The following is a 19,406-nucleotide window of genomic DNA, read 5'->3' as shown; positions in this document are numbered from 1 at the left end:
TCAATAAATATGATGTAGTATTTCATACATCACCAACTAGGAAGACTTGTTATCCATTTTCTTAAAATTTAAATATATATTAAACAAATTGCATTATTTTAACCCTAATTCTCTACTTTTTTTTATATATTTCAAACCCAATACATATTGCAAGTTAAAGGAAGTGGAGAAGTAGTAGTAGTAGAAGAAAACAGCATATCAAAGCAAAGCAAAGCACAAAATTAAAGAAAAAGAAATTCCATTATTTTTTAAGCACTTCACCAAACATTTCCCACAATAATAAATAATAAAATTTAAAAAATATTTTTTTTAAATAATCTCATGATAGGTTTTGATCATATTTATTCTTTTTGACACAATGTTTAGAACTACCCATAGCCCCTCTCCAATCCATAAATAAGAGGATAATGTGCTTCAACGCACTCGAATCCTTATCCTCTTGCATTAGCAACAATACTCATACAAATCGAGTTAAGACTAGGGGCGGAATCAAGGGGGTTGGCAAGGGCCCCCTAAAATAGAAATTTTCACCTTTAGTCCTTTTATAATTAAAAAAAAATTAAATTAGTATATGGTAAAATTACACTTTGGCTCCCCAAGAATGAGAAAAATTTGATTTAATTCTTTAAAAATTATAAAGATGTAGGCTCTTAATATGGTAAAATTTCACTTTTATAATCATAAAAATATACAACTTTATTCTACCATCCCTCAAAAAATTTTCTGGCTCCGCCCTTAGTTAAGACTCAATTGACAATTTAAAAAAATATTTGATTGTGAATGTTTGATCAGAGTTGTTGGAAATCGGGCTAGATCAGTTGGTTGAACGAGGAACCAACTGATACATCAATCTAAAAAAAATGTCAAATTAGTTTACTAGTAAATCGATACGAACTGATTGAACTAAACTAAAAAATTGATTGAATCAACAATTAAATTGAATTTTTTTACTTTTAAATTTTTTTTAATTTATTTAATTAAACCGAAATAATTTAATCAGAAAAACCAGAAAAGCATTATTTTGATGCTTTACTTTAGGTCAGTGACTACTGGTGATGCTGGCGTTTGCCCTTACGTGCCTCTTTCAATCCCTTCTCAATTCCCTCGTTCCAAAAATATTAATTTCCTTACGCCAAGGATCTCTCCATGACTTCTAAATCTATTCATTTCACATTACACTTGCTCATAATGTTATATATAATATTAGTGTTTAAAGTGTTATATATTTATATAAATTTTGATAAATTAATATTTATTTTATATATTTAGATATTCATTTTGTATTGTATGTTATTAATTAATTTTTTATGTGGTGTTTAAATCGTATAATTGTATTATTTTATGCGGGTTGACTCTTATCTCGATTGGTATAGGCATTGTAGTCAATACAGGAGGATGTGGGTTCGAATGCGTTGAAGCCGCCCCATTATCTTTTTATTTATGGGTAGGAAAGGGGTTGTAGATAGTTCTCGACATTATGTCAGAAAAAAAAAATACATACATATATATAACGGGATTTGAACCCAAAACATCATAATACATGATTTTTATGCTAATTTTTTTTATAAATGTATTAAATTTTTTTCACCTATGCCATAATCTGTTCTTTATTACTTAAGATGAAAAGGATTTTCTCAAAATAACTTGCATAAATTATATTCACAATGAAAGAGTATTTTTCGAGTAAGACATGTGATTATGCATTTCTTCTTTCATGTTCATATATTGTTTAATATACCAAAAATTATACGTATTTGGATCTTAAATAATAATAAAAAGCAAATTAACATTAGGTTTAGTATTAAAAATGAATAATGCCTAATGCATGAGTTTTATTTTATTTAATTTCTTAAAATCATGATTTTGTTTACATTGCTAAGGTCAACCAGTCCATTTTGAACAATTGGAACATGCCATTTCACACTATATACTCTATAAGTATGGACTATATAGATTGGTATGTGTTAGTTAATGCAATTTTAAAATTGTATTAATTATCAATAAATTAAAAAAAATCAATTGGTTCACATATACCAACTCTTAAGTGCTAATGATTGAGTGAAGGGATTATGAGATTCATAAAATATTATTGGATCATATTGATGGCGTGATTGTAGGGTTCATAGTCTTCAAATAATCACAATTTGGGGGTGGGTCAACTTCACATGAACTTGCTTCATTAAGTGGCTTAACTCAACATCATTAGTCCAAAACCCCTATTTAATTAATAATTCTCTTTGTTGTTTAATTAATCATTGAGGTTTTTTTTTTTTAATTTTTTTATAGGTTTTGTTCTTTTTGAGATAATATTTAGAACTACCCATAGTCTCTCCTCAACTTATAAATAGGAGAATAATGCACTTCAACGCACTTGAATCCATGTCCTCCTATATTAACAACAATGTCCATACTAATCAAGTTAGGACTCAATCGACATTGAACTATGCTTTTAAGTCAACATTAATATTAAGATAACCTTAGTGTAGGGAGTTTTACCTACTAATTTATAGTTGACATTCTTTTTACTATATATGAAGCATGGGAATGAGTGTTTAATTTTATATTTTGATTGTTTTCCTCCCTTCCCAATTTTAATCCAAATTAGCAGTAAAAAAATCATTAAAATAACCTTTCTAACGAGAAATGATTAAAACATGAAATGATTTAAACTTAGACCGGATTGAAGTCAAAATGGTTTAATCCTAAAATGATCAAAAATTAAAATGATTCAAATTCGTAATAACTCAATTTAAAAAACTCGAAGGATTTGAACTCAAAACAATCACACTTGAAATTCACTTAATTCTAAATGAGATAAAAAATTTAAAATTCAAATTAATGAATTAGATTAATCCAATCCAAAATAATCCCAAAATCGATAAAGCATTGGCAATTGACATTGTTAGCAAAGGCTGAGGCCTTAGGTCTTTTGTTCCATCATGTGCAATTGTGTTTGTGTGGGTAGAGGTGGAAAAATGGGCCTGAGCTCGAGAACCCGACTCTAAAATCCTAATCTCGAACCCATTTTAAACTTGATTTGACCAAAAAATCAAACCTGAGCTCAAAAAGATCATAACTATAAAAAAGCTTGAAACTAACTTGAACCCAAATTTAGTAATAGAAAGAATCAAACATTATTACATATTTTATAAAATCTTTCATTATTAATTTTCTTCAAATATTTTTTCCTTAATAAATAAATTATTTATTTTATATATAATGAATTTTTTTGAGAAAATGAGATTACCACTATTACACAAACACCAAAAACTCTATGATCTAATTTTTGGAATGTAAATGTGTATTTGATAATTTAGTTACTAATTTAGGTATTTAGATCTTAGAAATATTTATATATCAGAGAAATTATAAAAATTAAAAGTCATATTAGAGTTTAAACTTGTGTTATTTAATAGAAAAATTAGAGTTTTTTAAAGAATTAGGGTTTAACTTTTTATAGTTAACAAAATTTTAATTCTAAATTTTTATACTTAAAACATATTATTTATGTCATGAAATATGAATAAATTGAATGTAAAATAAACCCGAACTTGAGATTGAGCTCAAAATAACCCAAATTCGAAAAGCCCAAACACGAAAAAACCTAAACCTAAAAAGACTCAAACACCGAAATAACCTGACCTAAACTCACTCAAACCCGCCCGACTACTACCTTTATGTGTGGGTCTCTAGTTCCACCTGGTGCGTATGCCATGTCTGAGTTTTGTTTGGTTCTTGTCAGTTTTCTATTCATTATGTTTTATATTGATTTGATTTTATCTTGCATATGCTCAAAATATATTTATACTTGTATTCAAAGGCGTAGACAAGGAATTGCAAGAAGTGGCCTTTCCTCTCAAAATAGTAAAATTGTATTGTAGCTCTTTTAAAATTTTAAAAATTAAAAATTAATATAATGATAAATTTTCAACAACCTGTCAAAAATTTATGATTCAATTCTGATCCATTATAGGTTCGGGTTATATTTGTTCTTTTTGACATATTACCTAAAACTACTGAGCCTTTCCCCAACCTATAAATAGGAAGATAATGCGCTTCAACATATTCAAATCCACGTTCTCCTACGTTGACAACAATACTCATACCAATCAAACTATCTCTAAAGTAATTTTTTTTTGCTGCTTGCATTATATTTGTAAATGTAACGTGTATATATCAGTGAAATAAAAGTGTGGAGAGGCGCAAATTATGTGGTTCTAGGCTTGCAATCCAATCCTCTCCCACTCTAATGCAAGGAATCGTCGCAAAAAAGTAATGGGTTTGCTTCAAAGCCAACCGAATCTCACTCCTTTCTTACCCTTCTCTTACTCACATATTAAAAACATTGTATCTTCTCCCCATTTTTAGTTATTTATTCATTTTAATGTTATATACATACACCTATATATATATGGTCAATGGCTTCCATGGTTGGAAACTCATAACTGTCACCAAAACCCAATACCAGCCTCAGTGTTTCACAAACCCTTTTCATGGATATGATGATGATGATGATGGAGGGTCAAGATGATGATGGTGTTTGTTGCAAAGATGATGATCATCAGTTGCAGATAATCAAAGGTAAACGCACCAAACGTCCAAGAGCACCGCCTTCGTCTCCTCCTCTCACTTCGGTGGTGGCTTCAACCACCACCACCACCACTTCTAGTGGAGGTGGTGGCGGAGCTGTTGGTGTTTCTCCGACAATTACAACATCTTTTGATTTAGCAGAAAGCAGTACAGAAGAAAAAGAAGAACGAGAACAAGATATGGCGAATTGTTTACTTCTTTTATCTCAAGGTCAAACAAGGAAAGTGAAACCACCATCACCACCACCATCGGAACCGTCCACTGCGGCGGCGGTGGAGACGGATGTTCATCAGTGCAAGACATGTAACCGGTGTTTCCCTTCATTCCAAGCACTCGGTGGGCATCGAGCGAGCCACAAAAAATTCAAGGTAGTTAACGATCAAGATATTAATAACAATCACAACAAAGAAGATCATCGTCATTATGATCAATTCAACGAAATGGCTACGACACTTTCGCTTCATATTACAAGTAAAAAACCGAGGGTTCATGAATGTTCGATATGTGGTGCCGGGTTCTCGTCCGGACAAGCTCTAGGAGGTCATATGAGAAGGCATAGGACATTAACTAATGCTCCAACCACGAAGACACCGGCAACGGCAACAACAACGTTAGACACCGTCGTCCGGACAAGCGAACAGCGGAAGAAACCAAGGACTGTTCTGCAATTGGATCTTAACCTTCCAGCCCCAGAAGATGATCTTCACAAGGAACCTAATAATAAAGTACTATCATTTGCTTCCAAGGGAAAACTACTGGTTTTTTCAGCATCTTCTTTAGTTGATTGTCATTATTAAATTCAATGTGCAACATTAATTATTTTTTCCACTAAATTTGTTCATAATTCTTTTAAATTGAACTTTGATCTATGTTAATGAAGAAAGAAAATTCTTTGGTGAAGTATGTTACCTTTTGTATTTTCATGGCGTCGTTTGATCCATATGAAAGTTCTTTTTCTTTTTTTTTTGGGGGGGGTTAGGTTCTAGGGGCCAGCTTTTATTCCTTAATGAATTGGAGAAGCATGTGACAACTAATGTGATAGGAAGAAAGAGACAGATAATAATAATAATAATATAGAAGAGTAATTAGCAGATAAGTCAAGAAGAAAGAACGGTGTATTGGATAATTAAGGTATTTTTTGGAGGAATTATTTTATGTATCCTCCAATTAAATTATTTATGGTCCATTTCTAATTATTTAATGATATTTTAGTAATTTTTTTATGTCATTAACACATAATTTTAATAATTTATTTTACCCTGAGCCTCGAACTCCGAGCCATAAACCCCTAACCTCTAATCATGAACCTTGAACCCTAAACTTAGGTTTAAGGTTTGAGGTTTAAGTTTAAGACTTATGGTTTAAGTTGGAATTTTGAGGTTAGGGATTCGGGTTTTAGGATTCAAGATTTAATGTTTGGGGTTTGAAGTTTGAGGTTTGAGATTTGATGTTCAAGATTTAGGGTTTGGGGTCAAGTTCGGGTTTAAAGTAAAACAAATTATCAAAATTATATGTCAATAACATGAAAAAATTGCTAAAATGTTATTAAATAATTGAAAAGTGATAATAAATGATGTAATGAAAAGGATCCATAAAATAATTTCTCCTTTTAAATTTATTTACAATTTATAGAAATTATTCTTTTAAACTTCGTGATTGCATGTTTTAGGTATTCTTTTTAATATTCAAATTAATTTTTTTAAAGGTATTTACATGAGGTAGCGACCGTCAATTTCACAACCAACAATGTTGGGATTAGATTCTTTGGTTCACAAGAAAGCTAAAGTTGTAAGCTTGAGTTTAATTACATATAACAGCTCCACCTCCACCCATGCATTTCAGCTTTAAAACCATATAGCTAATCTAGTGATTCCCCATGTGGAAGGGAACAAATTGGCCACTTAATTTAGATAATTCCTGGGATTTTTTCATATTTATTTTAATTTAAATTCTATGGCATGTAAGTCTTTATCTAAAGTATTTTAGTTTAAATTGAATATCAATATTATTTCAAACTTCACCAAAAAAAAAGTCTAAATAATTAAAGACAACATATTGCATTAAATAGCTTGATACGTGATAGGTTTTTACAACAAAAGATGACAAGAGAAACTCTTACATATATATATATATGGTTTTAAATTACTTATTTTGCAAGTATTTAGATTAACTTTTACCGACTGATTTCGATTCGAATAAAACTAGACTCAAATTATAAAACAGATAAAAATACCATGTGATTGTAAAAAAAAATACGAGGATAAATGAGCTCATTTGGTGATAGTGAAGAGCCAAGCAATGTGACCCACTTTGGTTGAAGACTATTGGATTCAAAATCAAAGAATGGAGAGAAATAAAAGGATGGTTTGATATGGCATTGGCACATGTATGGTGGTCTCAACACCTCTCACCTTATTGGAAAAGCAATCCCAATCTTAAAGTGTTTAATATTCATGGCTCATAGGAGGTCTACATTTACATGTACAAATTAGATTATAGTTAATGTTTTTGTTGGTTGTTGAGGGCAAAAGGCCTTTTCTGCATGCTGGCCACTCAATCAATAAACCTATACTTCAAAATTCGAAATTTCGAGATACTATAAATTCAAATTCAAAATGAATCTAACTTGATATAATCATAAAAGTTTATAATTTGAATTTAAATTGATTAAAAATTATATTAATCTAATTCAAAATAATCCAAACGTTTAATTATTTAAAAAATCATGAAAAATGTGATAATCTATCACGCTATTCTCAAACTCGTGGACTTGAATATTGAAATTCAACTCCATCAACACTAATTATAGTTTTCCCACTTTATCAAGGCTCAAAAGATAGCTACAATAATCACTACCAAAATCTAATAATTAAAAGTCGATTAATTGAATAAATTGACAAACTTAAAATCAATTTAGTTATATTAATTCTTGAACTTTAACTTGATCAGATCGATTTTATAATATAATCAATTAATTTAATTTAATAAAAATTGATTCAACCATTTGAAAAAATCAAATACTCTTCGCTAACCAAAATAAAAAAAAAACCCGCATACCTAAGTTTGAGAAGAGTTTTTCCGATTTTTCTTTTCTTTTTAGAGGCGAAGAAGATGATATTTGGACACTAATTGAGAAGAGGATCATTTCTTATTAACTTGTGCTCTTACATGTTCTAGGTTTTTTTTGTTTTTTTTTTCCTATAAGAAGAGATGAAATCAGAGACAAGATTATGAAGAATTTTAATTTTTGGGTTAATGCTTTCATGCGTTTTTTCTTATTATAGAAGAGAGATGGAAAGAGAGATATGAATTAAATTTTTAGGTTAATGATGATTTTATGTCTCGTTAATGAATTTTTTGGGTAAAACTTTTATTTTTCTTCCTTTTTTCTTTTACTACCTACTTAGGCGACAAACCCTTCAATTGATCAATTAAAGGGTAATAAGAAGCTGATTAAATGTCAAGTTATTTTTCCCTTATGTCTTTAATAAAAAAATATTTAGTAGAATTTATTTTAAAATTAAGTAAATGAATTCCGTTATGTTTGTAATAAAAAATGGTTAGTAGGACTGCTTTTAAAATTAAGTAAATGAATTGAAAATTGAGTGACTGTTTTGTTGTTGACATTAAAATTGAGTGAATATCGGTGTAATTTATCCTAAATATTAATATAAAAATAAAAGTATACAAAAAGAGTAGACCTAAGTTGATTCCCGTATAAACCAAAGCAAAGGAAAAAAAATAAAGTAAAAACAGAGAAATCAAAAGAAAGAAAAAACAATGGCGGTTCCAGGCAGACGCAATGGATTGCTCGAAGATGACGAAGACGATGAAAACCCTCTTTTTGAAGAAAACGGTCTCGACATGGACCTTGAAGCTGATATCCCTCCTCACCTCCGCGACCTCGCCGCCGCCGCCCAGCTCGGCGACCTCAACGCTCTTCGCCTCGCCCTAGGTTTCCTTTCCCCCCTTTTCACTAACTTATCCTTCTTTGGAACTTAAAATGCTTAATTTTTTGGGTTTTTTTATCGACTTCAAGATAACCCATTTCTCCGATTATAAATTCAGTGCCTTTGCCCTTTGTTCTGTGGGCCAATGATGGAAATATTTATAGGAAAATAGATGAAGTAAAGAAGCATCTTTGATGTTGATTCTAGTGTGTGACTGTTATATTCTTAGTGACTTAGAAATGAAAGTTTTGCAAATATGATTGATTGATCATTGCTTGTAATACATATATGAAAAGTGGAAGAAGCAGTAGTTGAGACAAATTCTAAGCATATCTAATGTTTATTTAAGTGTCTTACTAGTTTGTATGATGATTTGTTGTTTGAATTATGGTTTATTTCCAGGGGCGAAGCCAAAAAAATTTTATTGGCTTACATCTTTATAGTTTTCAAAAGGACTAAATCAAAATTTTATCATTTGGGGAGAGACTATAATTTTTACCATTTATTAACTTATGATTTTATGAATTTTGGTGGGTCTAAAGTAGAAACTTCCCAATGTTTTACTCGATGACAGAAATGTATCCTCGCATGTAGATTTCACTTGAGATGGTAAGTGTTTATGCTCTTTGTTTGGTACTGAACATGTTCTTGGAATGGAAAACCTGATATGTTGTTCTCTTTTGTCGATTTAGTTGGACTCACTTGGACACTAAGATGTCCTTGACTAACTTATCTTCTAATAATACGTCTCATTGTTCACTTGATTGTATAGACAACATTAATGGCAGCATTGATGAACCTGTAGAAGATGGTGACACAGCTCTCCATCTTACCTGCCTTTATGGTTATCTGCCTTGTGTTCAGGTTGGTTGTCCGTCCGGTGTTGTCGTTTTCTTTGTTCGAACCTGAAAGCTTTATCATTGATGAATTAATCCCTTGCAGCTACTTTTGGAAAGGGGGGCTAATTTGGAGGCCAAGGATGAAGATGGGGCTATTCCTCTGCATGATGCTTGTGCCGGGGGTAAGCTATCCACTTTTGTGTAGAGTCTTCCGTATCTGATTGCGTACTGACTTTTGTTTCTTTCCTTTACTATTGACGTTTTCAGGATTTATTGAGATAGTACAGCTTCTACTCGACAGAGCCAGCAACAGTGGATGTCTTAAAAGGATGCTAGATTCAGTTGACGCCGAAGGTGATACTGTGAGTACTGATACTAGTGGCACTTCACCCATTTTTATTCGGTTTTATTTGGCATCCATTTGTATTAATTCTGTTTTATTAGGCTCATTCATTTGCACATTGGTCAAAGTTCGGAAAAGTACTAAAAAATGGGCAAATTAATTTCTGTACGTTAAATCAAAGAGTAAATCAGTCATTTTTGTTAAAATATTCATCTTAAAAATTGCCGTGTTTGATGGAATAACAAGATGTATGGGGACCATATTTTAATAGTAGAAATGGATGTAATTTTTAACAAAATGATCAATTTGCTCTTTGATCTAACGTATAGGCACTAATTTGTTCATTTTTTTTAGTAGAGGGGATAAAATGTAATTCGACTCTTAATATAGAGGCCTCTATAGTACTTTTACTGTCAGTTTTTATTTATTAAATGGAAATGCGAATGTTTAGCACTCAACAAACCAAAACCTGTCCAGCTCAAATCAAAATTGGCCCTGACCCAAAACGACCCGAGCCATAAAATCCAAACCTGATTACTCAACCAACCCAAATAACCTGAATCTGAAATGACCAGAACTGAAATGACCCTTAAATTGACCAGATTGTTGTTCTTTTTTACATACTACATAGTCTCGTTTACGATTACTTTGTGTTCTTTCGTCAGCCTCTTCATCATGCAGCACGAGGTGAACATGCGGAAGTGATACAATTGTTACTAGCAAACGGAGCTTCTCCTACAAAGACTAACACATACGGAAAGGTTAGCCATCACACTAGGTTTTCTATCTCACATGTTCCTTTCGATAACGTGTCCCTCACTTGAAAAACCCATGCAGATCCCACAGGAGCTAGCTGAACCCGAAACGGAGGCTTGGAGAGTTTTTGAAGCAGCTGCTAGTGCTCACACCACCCAGTAAAGCTACAAAGTAAACCTAATGGTTCTTGAAAATTGGTTAGCCAGTGTTTTAGGGCAGTTGAGAGCAAAGGTTTTTTGAGGCTAAGGATCAAAATACTTTCTTCTCATTGAATTTAATAGGCTAGTTATCTTGTTGTTTTTTTTTTTTTTTGGGGGAGGGCGAGGGCTTCAATAAATTCAGATATTCAATTATCTACCCTTTTATTGCAAGGAACAAAATCTCATACAGAATGCAGTTACTTGTTTTTAGTGATTTGGATGATGTTTTACTAGAATCATGCAACAATAGTTAAGTCACAAACCCTAGCATTAACAAGGGTGTTTACCTCGAACTCACGTGGTGAGATCGAAGAATCATAAGAATTACTTGAAAAAAAAATAGTTAAACTACATAGTGGCGTTTTGTGATTTAGTGCAAACTAGAATTGATGTGTTGAAAGATAATGCGCTTAAAAATTAGGGTATTTTTTTTCACACGTCAAATTTAAGATATTCATACATGGTAGTACCTTGAGCTAATGGAAAGGTTAATGAAATGATGAGATTGATACAATATCAATACTTTAATTTTGAATCATGATATTGAGAAATCTTGTGCAATTAACCCATTTAATTTTGAATCATATAGTAAAATTACTTATTTGCATGTTATAAAGTACCACGAGAAAAGGGAACAATCAAGTCTTCATTGTGTTTTTAGAAATAGCTGGATTGGACTTTATTGTAGTTACATTGGCCAAGTTATTCGTTTATAATCAGTGATGAGTTTAAGTTGTATGATTTTTTTTATTTTAACTTAAAGGTGACATCTATTTAAAGATTTCATTATAAAATCTTATAGGATCGTTTAAATCAACAATTCATTATTGATCATGTCACATAATATTTTTGTATTAAGAAATATGAATTTATTTTAATCAATTTAACTGGTTTCAACGTTAAAAACAGAAATTAATTTTAGTGAAAAACAACATATTTGATAATCGATTTAACAAATTTCAAGTCACTTTTGAACTAGCTTACTCTTAATTTATAATAGTACCATTTTACTTCAAATGATTAAATTATTATTTTTATATCAAAATTTACAGGTTGAAATCAATTCATTTTCTTTCCCCACCTCAAATAATGTAATGATAAAAAAAAAATTATCTTTTTAAGACTAATTTCGTCGTCGGTCTGCCCATAAGATAGTTTAACCCACAAAGAACAGTAACACCAACTAATAACTAACTGACAAATGTCAACAATGGCTTTAGTCTAAGCTTCAAAGTAGAAGAACTATTATTAGATCAGATCATTTTTGCTGGGTTATCTTTCTATTCCTTTTCCACTAGTTTGAAAAAGTCGCGAAAGAATAGAACAAAGCATCGAACATGTATTCCAATAGTACATATACATACATATATCATACAAGAAACAAAAACAATGGCAGGCAACTATACTCACTATAAACATAATCATTAAAAATCGGCTCCTAAGAACAACAAAGTATTTCAGCAATATCACCATAGAGAGTATTGCAAATGGTGTCTCCTATGGGTCCTAATCACTCAATTTTTTTAACTCACAGTAAGACAATATGGACCCAACACATTTTTCATCAAGTTTTCATGGAATTCAGAGGAAATACCTTCTGAATGAATTGCAAGAACCGTTGCGAGTAAAACGTAGGGTCGACGGCAGATATGGATAGTGAATCGAACTGAAGAGATTTATAGGCATGTTCAATCTTCTTAGTCATGTTATACTCTTGTAAAATGTCAATGATTCCCAGATATAACACAACGTCATATGATTCATGGAACATGTTTTCTTCTTTTCCTGGAATCTGTTCGGCTCTTGCTGGCATGTTCACTCCGAGCTGGATTTGGAGTCTGTTCGAGAAAAATAAACAAAAGAAGAAATAAATTACCCCAAAGGATAAAGAATCAAAGCTAACATGCTACATGAGATTCACAATAGCCTATTTGGGCATATGTATGTACTCACTACTATCCCTTTTTCTCTTTAAACAACTTAAGAATTTATTGCTATTTATAGATATAAATGTTGATTAGGCAGTAAATACCATGAAAGCCCTAGGAGTCATATTGCAATTTGCTCTCTCTACTCAAAAAGTGGGAAAATTAGTCTCTATACATTGAATTAAAAGAGCAAATTGATCATTTTTATTAAAAATTTTATATATTTATACTATTAAAAATTGACATGACTAATAGAATCTCTAGATGGTAACACGTGGTGTGCTATGCGTACCTTATGCTAATGTATAGTGATCAGTTTTTAACAGTAGAAATTGATAAAATTTTTAACAGAAGAACCAGTTTGTTCTTTGATCTAACGTATAGGGGCTAATTTACCAATTTTTTTTAATAAAAGAGGCGAAATGCAATCTAACTCCTAGTATAAAGGCCTCATGGTACTTTTACCTGGATTAGACATCTGAAATTTTTTTTATCTAAATCCGGAACTGCATAATTGCTTTAAATTTGAATATGTTTAATACTAGCATTAGATTATAGAATTAAAATTCAAATCCAAGTTAAATAACACATTCCATCAGATTTTCAAATGCAATCTCAAGCCAAGTTTAGAAAATGATACTCGATTGAGCTCAAGCTAAGTATTGAACTGTGAGTTTCGAATCAAGCTCAAGGGTCACGTTTATACCATTCGAGCTCAGCTCGAGTCCATTGCAGCCCAACTATGGCAACAATCAAGAAATTTATTCATGGTCATCTGATATTGCAAGAACGGGAAAAGCCGGCATGACATGTTTAGTTATCATACCTTGCCGTGCCAGGGAGAAGCAGGTCTACTTCTTCATCACCTACAGCTGATGCACGCAAACGTCGACCTCGTATATGAGAACCTGCAACAACACTATTGTCATCTGTTCCACGAGGGACCAATACAAGGCCTTGTGGATAGTTGGTGATTTCATCTTCCTCTGAAATATAAACACCAATAGATTACAAAATCAGTCCACTGTCCTTTAGGATGTTACAAAAGTAGGCATTCAAGAAATTGGATCAGAATCAGATAACTACTGCATAGACCAATTATTTGGCTGTAGGCTATGTACCATGCATGATATACATGTACCAATTATTTACCATAGTTTGTTGTTAGTTTGCCATCTCATCTTTCTTTTTTTATTTTTTTGTCTAACAAACTACATTTTAAATTTTTCGGTTAAATCACTTTTTAGGACTTGAACTTGACAACTATACCCACATTGGGGCCTGAACTTGGCAATTGTTCCTATATTGGGGCCTGAACTTTTTTTTCCAAATTAGACCTTAAACTTTTCAATTGTTTCCACATTGGGGCTTAAACTTTTTTTTGGCCAAGTTAGTCCTTGATATTTCCTTAAGAACCCTAAAGTTCAAGCCCCAATGTAAGAATAGTTAACAAGTTTAGACCTCAATATGTGAATAATTGCCAAGTTCAGGGATTAACTTGGAAAAAAAAAGTTCAAGCCCAATGTGAGAATAGCTGCCTAGTTCAAACACAATGTCGGAACAATTGTCAAGTTCAAGACCTAACATAGACCAAAAGAAAGTTCAGGCCCCAATATGAAAATAGTTGCCAAGTTCAGCCCCAAATAGTGATTTAACCTTAAATATTTTTTCTATCAATATGTAGTAATTATTTTCTCTTTGCGCAGATTCGGCTACCTCTTATGTATGTCAACAGATGAGAATTCTTGAAAGATACTTAACTCATAAAATCTGTGAAAAGAATTAAAAGGAGCTGGAAGAAACTGCCAATGGAAGATCAAATTTTCATAATACACACCTTCCTCTGCAACACTCCCTAGGCCGTCCGTTCTGTTGTAGGACATGAGAGACCTCAAATGCTGGGGTGCCCGATAATGCACACCAAGCAAAAGGCTATAATCCATAATGCATTGTGCTTCCAAAAATTTACTATCAATCTCTATTTGCCTGCAAAAATATAATATAAATGCAATAAAATCATGCATTGAGAGGTAAACCAATTATATAAGAATGCTCTTTCAGTAGGATAGAAAAGAAACAAATTTGTATAGTTAAACCAAATCTTGGACTAACTACTGTGAAAGTATGGCATAAAATTTGCGAACCTTAATAAAGCATCTCGCCAAGAAGGTTCCAAAAAAAAGCAGTAGTTGAGATCCAGATCTTTAAGCGTTGTGTTCTCATCAATTTCAACATTATCAGCAGAACGCCCTTGTGATGATCCTTTCAAGTCATATCTTCTATGAATCCTTAACTCGGTGCAAAACATATTTCCCATTACTACAAAGCGAAACTGCAAAAAGAGGACGAGGTTCATGGTTGTTAGTTCAAAAGGCATTCCAGTCTTTGAAGGAACCTTGTATGGATTGAGGTAAAATGCGCTCTGGCATATGAAAGAACATTACTGTTATTACCTTCTGACCACTAGATGGTTTGATTCTGTGAAGCCCAAAGAACTTTGTGATGAGTGTGTTCTCATATGATCTCACGTGATGATGATAGTTGGGAAGCATTCTTAGAAGAACCTATATGCAAGAATTTAGTCAAAAAAACCTTTACTTCAAGCTAGTTTCCTAGAGAATATAAATAAATAAATAAATAAAGTAAAAACGGAGACTCCCCACCTTTACTTCAGATTTCCGGAGTGTCTTAATCATGAAACGATCATCTTGAGACAGAAAGAAGATACTACCACTTTTCCCAGGAGAAGAAAGTTCCCTGAGAGCATCATTTCCACAAATGGACATCATGTAGTCGGCAGCATCAATCTTGAACATCTCCCTTAGATTCCTACAAGAAGTTATACTTGTTTCAACATGGGAAATAAAAACATAGTACAATATCATACAAGATACATTAGGCCATGGAGTTTTAAATAGTAGATCGACTGAACCTTCAAACTGAATCATAGGACCTCACTGAAACTAGGAAGGTCTTAAGAAATTCCTAGTGACTATATTAGAAACATATATAGCACACAGAAATTCTCCATATTACATAAAAGTGGAAGTATCATAACCTGAAAACCATTGGGCAGTAATCTTTCCACTTAAAATCATCAGACTGATGGGTAGGTGTCAATTGTGATCCCACTTTAGGAAAATTCATCCAAAAGCTTGCTCGGGGGCCAAAGTCTGATGCTCTAACCTCTCGTCGTTGCACAGGTGTAATTTTCCCCACAGTGTATCTGGCAATATCTAGCTATGTTCAGCGTTACATTTCCAAAAACAACATAACTGCAAATTTAGCGGACCAGATATGGATTCTTTATCATGATAAATGAGCGTATCTTTCTATGCATTCTTTACAGAGGATTTCAAAATAGCAAGTAAACATAAATAGTTAATCTACTATCCCAAAGAGAGAAGACCATTTAGATGCGTTGTTAATACTGATTTTGTCAACATTTCAGACTTATCTTCCATTTTTCTAATACTATCTATCAGGATTAGATTACAATAGCTTTCCAGACTCCAGTCTGAAAATTCCACACAATGCTAAACAAAAGCAATACTTACATACAGAAGGGAAAATTAATTGGCTGATATAAGGAGAAAGGTAAATAAGCATTAGAGTTAGAAACAAAGGACAGACCTGATTCCAAGCTGCAAACTAAGCATTAAATCATAACTCCTGTGACCTTTAATGATTGCTTCTCCAGGCCTCTTAACCTCTTTTGCTAACTTTTTGTGTCTCCGCTTCGCTCTTCTAGATGGTGGTGAAAAACTATTATTCAACACAAGCTCACTAATTAAGACACCTTGCATGTATTCACGTTCTAAGATTGGAGCATTTGTTTCACTTCCGTTTTCTCTCCCTTCCTTAAAAGAATCAGATAACTCTAATGACGAATCGTGCCCAATCACTTTCTCAATGGATACCTCCAGACTCCAACGTCTTTCCAAGGAAACATTTCTGTTGCGAGACTGTTGTAGATTTAATAAGTTTCCTTCTGATAGCTTATCAGAATTACGATTAGATACCCGGTTGCCACCAACCTTGACACTTCCCATGTCCACAGAAGCAGCATGGTGTATATGAGAATGATTCTGTTTTCTCAAATCTGGTAACAATCCTCTTTTTCTGAGAGCATTGAGGTAAACTTCTTGTGAGGCTGGAAGCCGGTTGCCTTGGGGATAAAATGATCCTTTTCCATCCTTTAAACCCCGTGTCCAAGTTCCTACATAGCAACCACCATCTCTCCAAGTATACACTCCAAATCCGTGTATCATTCCATTTAACCAGCTTCCTTCAAAGGAGTCTCCATTTGTCCAAGTGAGAGTTCCTTTGCCTGACATTTTTCCACCCTTCATATTCCCTAGATAAACATTTCCATTGGCCCAAGTATATTTTCCAGGACCTTCCGGTGTTCCCTGCATCCAGGAGCCTTCAAACACATCTCCATTAGGATAAACTTGGTATCCTAAACCATGTTTGAGACTCAATTTCCATCTCCCCTTATAAGTCAATTTATTAGAGCCAATATATGTCCCAGTACCATGCATATATCCACCTGAGAATTCACCATCATAAACAGTTCCAGAAGGCCATTGTATTTTGCCAATCCCTTGCCTCATCCCACGTCTCCATTCTCCTTCATACACACAACCACCTTGCCAAACATATTTCCCTTGACCCTCTGGCATGTTTCCGAGCAATGACCCGGAATAAGAGTCCCCATTCGGCAGCAAGAGTTCTCCAACTCTAAATCCAGCTGTTTCGGAACTATGGTTAGCATCACCATTAGTTAGTATACATCCGTTGTCCTTGTCAATGATGGCATCAAGAGATTTAGTTCTTTCTGCGCGAGAAAGTACTTCTTCCACGTTACCAACAGTGACCACAAGGCCAGACATGCATAATGCCCCAAAAGGTTACAGTTTCTTACAAGATCAAATTAAGCCAATTCCAAGCTGCTTCCACAATATAGAATACTATGAAAAGACTTCTTACAATGAGATCCGATGATAATTCCTCTTGAAACTCTCTTCCCTTTTGTCTACAAATCGAATCATGAATCCAGACTATTCATTAGTATCAGAAAAAACTTATCTCAACACTGTAAAATGCCTTCGCATCATAAAAACATTAGAAACAAAAACCGAGTGCTTGATTGCAGCATCTATCATACTATAGCACATTCTTCGTGGAAATTAAACTCTAAAATCAAATAAATACACAAAATAAAACATGATAAATTCAAATTAACTAAATTTCCACACATACGAAGCTTATAAATTCTTCGATTCATTAACCGCGAAATAAATCCAATGAAAAAAACAAATTCCTAGCACAATATCTTCAAATCACTACCTGATCTTTTAGCTCATTTTTCTTCTCCAATGATTTAAATCGAATAATAAATCCTTCTAAATCCAGTTACTATTCTTTCAAAATCTCTCACATAGAAAAAAAGTAAAATAAAAACTAAAACTACTTAAACGTCAAGACGAAAACAAACATATATACAGAAATCAACAAATTTCACCAGTTTTTTTCAACCGTATATAAATCAACTCAACTGAAACTCAAACATTGAAGCATCATTATCAATATCAATATCTCTATGCAGTATATTTCAACAAAAACGAAGCTTATAAATTCTTCAATTCATTAACCGCAAAATTAATCCAACGAAAAAAAACAAATTCCTAGCTTAGAATCTTCAAAACACTACCTGATCTTTTAGCTCATTTTTCTTCTCCACTCTTTTAAATTGAATAATAAATCTTCTAAATCCAGTTACTGTTCTTTCAAAATCTATCACACAGCAAAGAAAAAAAAATCAAATAAAAACTAAAACTACTTAAACAACAAGACGAAAACAAGCATATATCCAGAAATCAACAAATCTCACCAGTTTTTTTCTACCGTACATAAATCAACTCAACTGAAACTCAAACATTGAAGCATCATTGTAAATAACAATATCTCTATGCAGTATACTCAACATATACGTACAAAAAGTGATGAAAAGATAAGACAGAGAGTATCTTTAAACACTGTGTGAATCAGCGACGAAAAGCAGAAGTCGTCGCTGCAAAAAAAAAAAACCTGAAGACGAACAAGAAGAAGAAGTTTCGTTGCAGTTTTAAAAAAGCTGACAATCGAAACCGCTATTCCTCTGTGTGTGTATTGTGCTTTATCTCTGGCGTTTCGCTTTTTTGAAAATCAATCTTCTCGATGGTGACGATTTTTTTTTTTTCTTTTGAAAGGAATATCCAAAGCTAAAACATACAAGAACCAAAAAAACTGAAAAAAAATTCAGTATAAAAAAAAAACAAAATGCAAATAAATATTTTAAATAAAAATGAAATCTTAAGCATGCGAGTACGACATACTGAAAAGACGAGTTTACCCAATTACTTGCCCTTTTTGAAATTTTTTGACAGTTAACGGTAATAATTAATTGGTTGATTAATCTTCATTTGTTTAGTTAATCTTAATTAATTAAGACTAACATTAGGATTTACATGGAAAATTAGTTTAGTTTTAATTAAAGAAGACAATGAAAAACATCGCTCGCGGATCTGCTGTAGCTCGCGTGTGAATTGAGGTTTACAGCCGCGGGGGGGTTGACTTGGGGGTGGCTGCCGTTTGATGGTAACACCATTTAAGTGAGTGCCATAATATATTAAAAGGTAAATTATCAAAATAGTCACTTTTATTTACCTCAAATTATATTTTAGTCACTTATGTTTGAAATGTTACATTTTAGTCACTGAGCCGTTAATTGTTGTTAATGGTGTAGCGGTAAGCTG

General features: G+C 32.7%; 3 protein-coding genes across 8 annotated transcripts; 2 read left to right on the top strand and 1 right to left on the bottom strand.

Moving 5' to 3' along the window:
• Positions 1-4,200: 4,200 nt before the first annotated feature.
• Positions 4,201-5,490, top strand: LOC108466300 (zinc finger protein ZAT5-like). The gene has a single exon (XM_017766632.2). It carries the CDS (start codon positions 4,494-4,496, stop codon positions 5,385-5,387), a length of 894 nt encoding a protein of 297 aa, XP_017622121.2. The 5' UTR covers positions 4,201-4,493; the 3' UTR covers positions 5,388-5,490.
• Positions 5,491-8,264: 2,774 nt separating this feature from the next.
• On the top strand, positions 8,265-11,029 carry LOC108467018 (uncharacterized). The gene is made up of 6 exons (XM_017767465.2): positions 8,265-8,545; positions 9,313-9,404; positions 9,483-9,561; positions 9,647-9,741; positions 10,388-10,483; positions 10,560-11,029. The coding sequence occupies exons 1-6, from the start codon at positions 8,371-8,373 to the stop codon at positions 10,638-10,640; spliced, it is 618 nt and encodes a 205-aa protein (XP_017622954.1). The 5' UTR covers positions 8,265-8,370; the 3' UTR covers positions 10,641-11,029.
• Positions 11,030-11,893: 864 nt separating this feature from the next.
• Positions 11,894-18,960, bottom strand: LOC108467017 (phosphatidylinositol 4-phosphate 5-kinase 9-like). Of its 6 annotated transcripts, XM_017767459.2 has the most exons (10): positions 18,503-18,957; positions 18,323-18,405; positions 16,240-17,644; positions 15,665-15,832; positions 15,270-15,435; positions 15,060-15,170; positions 14,751-14,938; positions 14,444-14,592; positions 13,433-13,592; positions 11,894-12,516 (listed from the first exon to the last, which is right to left on the bottom strand). In XM_017767459.2, exons 3-10 carry the CDS (start codon positions 17,499-17,501, stop codon positions 12,243-12,245), a joined length of 2,478 nt encoding a protein of 825 aa, XP_017622948.1. In that variant the 5' UTR covers positions 17,502-17,644; positions 18,323-18,405; positions 18,503-18,957; the 3' UTR covers positions 11,894-12,242. The 6 variants fall into 6 exon arrangements, with proteins under 6 accessions (XP_017622948.1, XP_052881154.1, XP_017622949.1 ...); XM_053025194.1 differs by lacking the exon at positions 18,323-18,405 and having other exon boundaries at positions 18,712-18,960; XM_017767460.2 differs by lacking the exon at positions 18,323-18,405 and having other exon boundaries at positions 18,503-18,958.
• Positions 18,961-19,406: the final 446 nt, after the last annotated feature.

The sequence above is a fragment of the Gossypium arboreum genome, chromosome 2, assembly GCF_025698485.1.
Source record: "Gossypium arboreum isolate Shixiya-1 chromosome 2, ASM2569848v2, whole genome shotgun sequence".
Lineage (NCBI taxonomy): Eukaryota > Viridiplantae > Streptophyta > Magnoliopsida > Malvales > Malvaceae > Gossypium > Gossypium arboreum.
This window is presented reverse-complemented; position numbering and strand designations above follow the sequence as displayed.

Coding starts and splice junctions, on each gene's coding strand:
- LOC108467017 (XM_053025194.1), bottom strand. CDS start 17,501: ATGTCTGGCCTTGTGGTCACTGTTGGTAACGTGGAAGAAGTACTTTCT. Junction 15,171..15,269: donor TCCGGAAATCTGAAGTAAAG/GTGGGGAGTCTC, acceptor TCTTGCATATAG/GTTCTTCTAAGAATGCTTCC. Junction 12,517..13,432: donor CTTCTCCCTGGCACGGCAAG/GTATGATAACTA, acceptor TTTCTCGAACAG/ACTCCAAATCCAGCTCGGAG.
- LOC108466300 (XM_017766632.2), top strand. CDS start 4,494: ATGGATATGATGATGATGATGATGGAGGGTCAAGATGATGATGGTGTT.
- LOC108467018 (XM_017767465.2), top strand. CDS start 8,371: ATGGCGGTTCCAGGCAGACGCAATGGATTGCTCGAAGATGACGAAGAC. Junction 8,546..9,312: donor CGCTCTTCGCCTCGCCCTAG/GTTTCCTTTCCC, acceptor TTGATTGTATAG/ACAACATTAATGGCAGCATT. Junction 9,742..10,387: donor TTGACGCCGAAGGTGATACT/GTGAGTACTGAT, acceptor TTCTTTCGTCAG/CCTCTTCATCATGCAGCACG.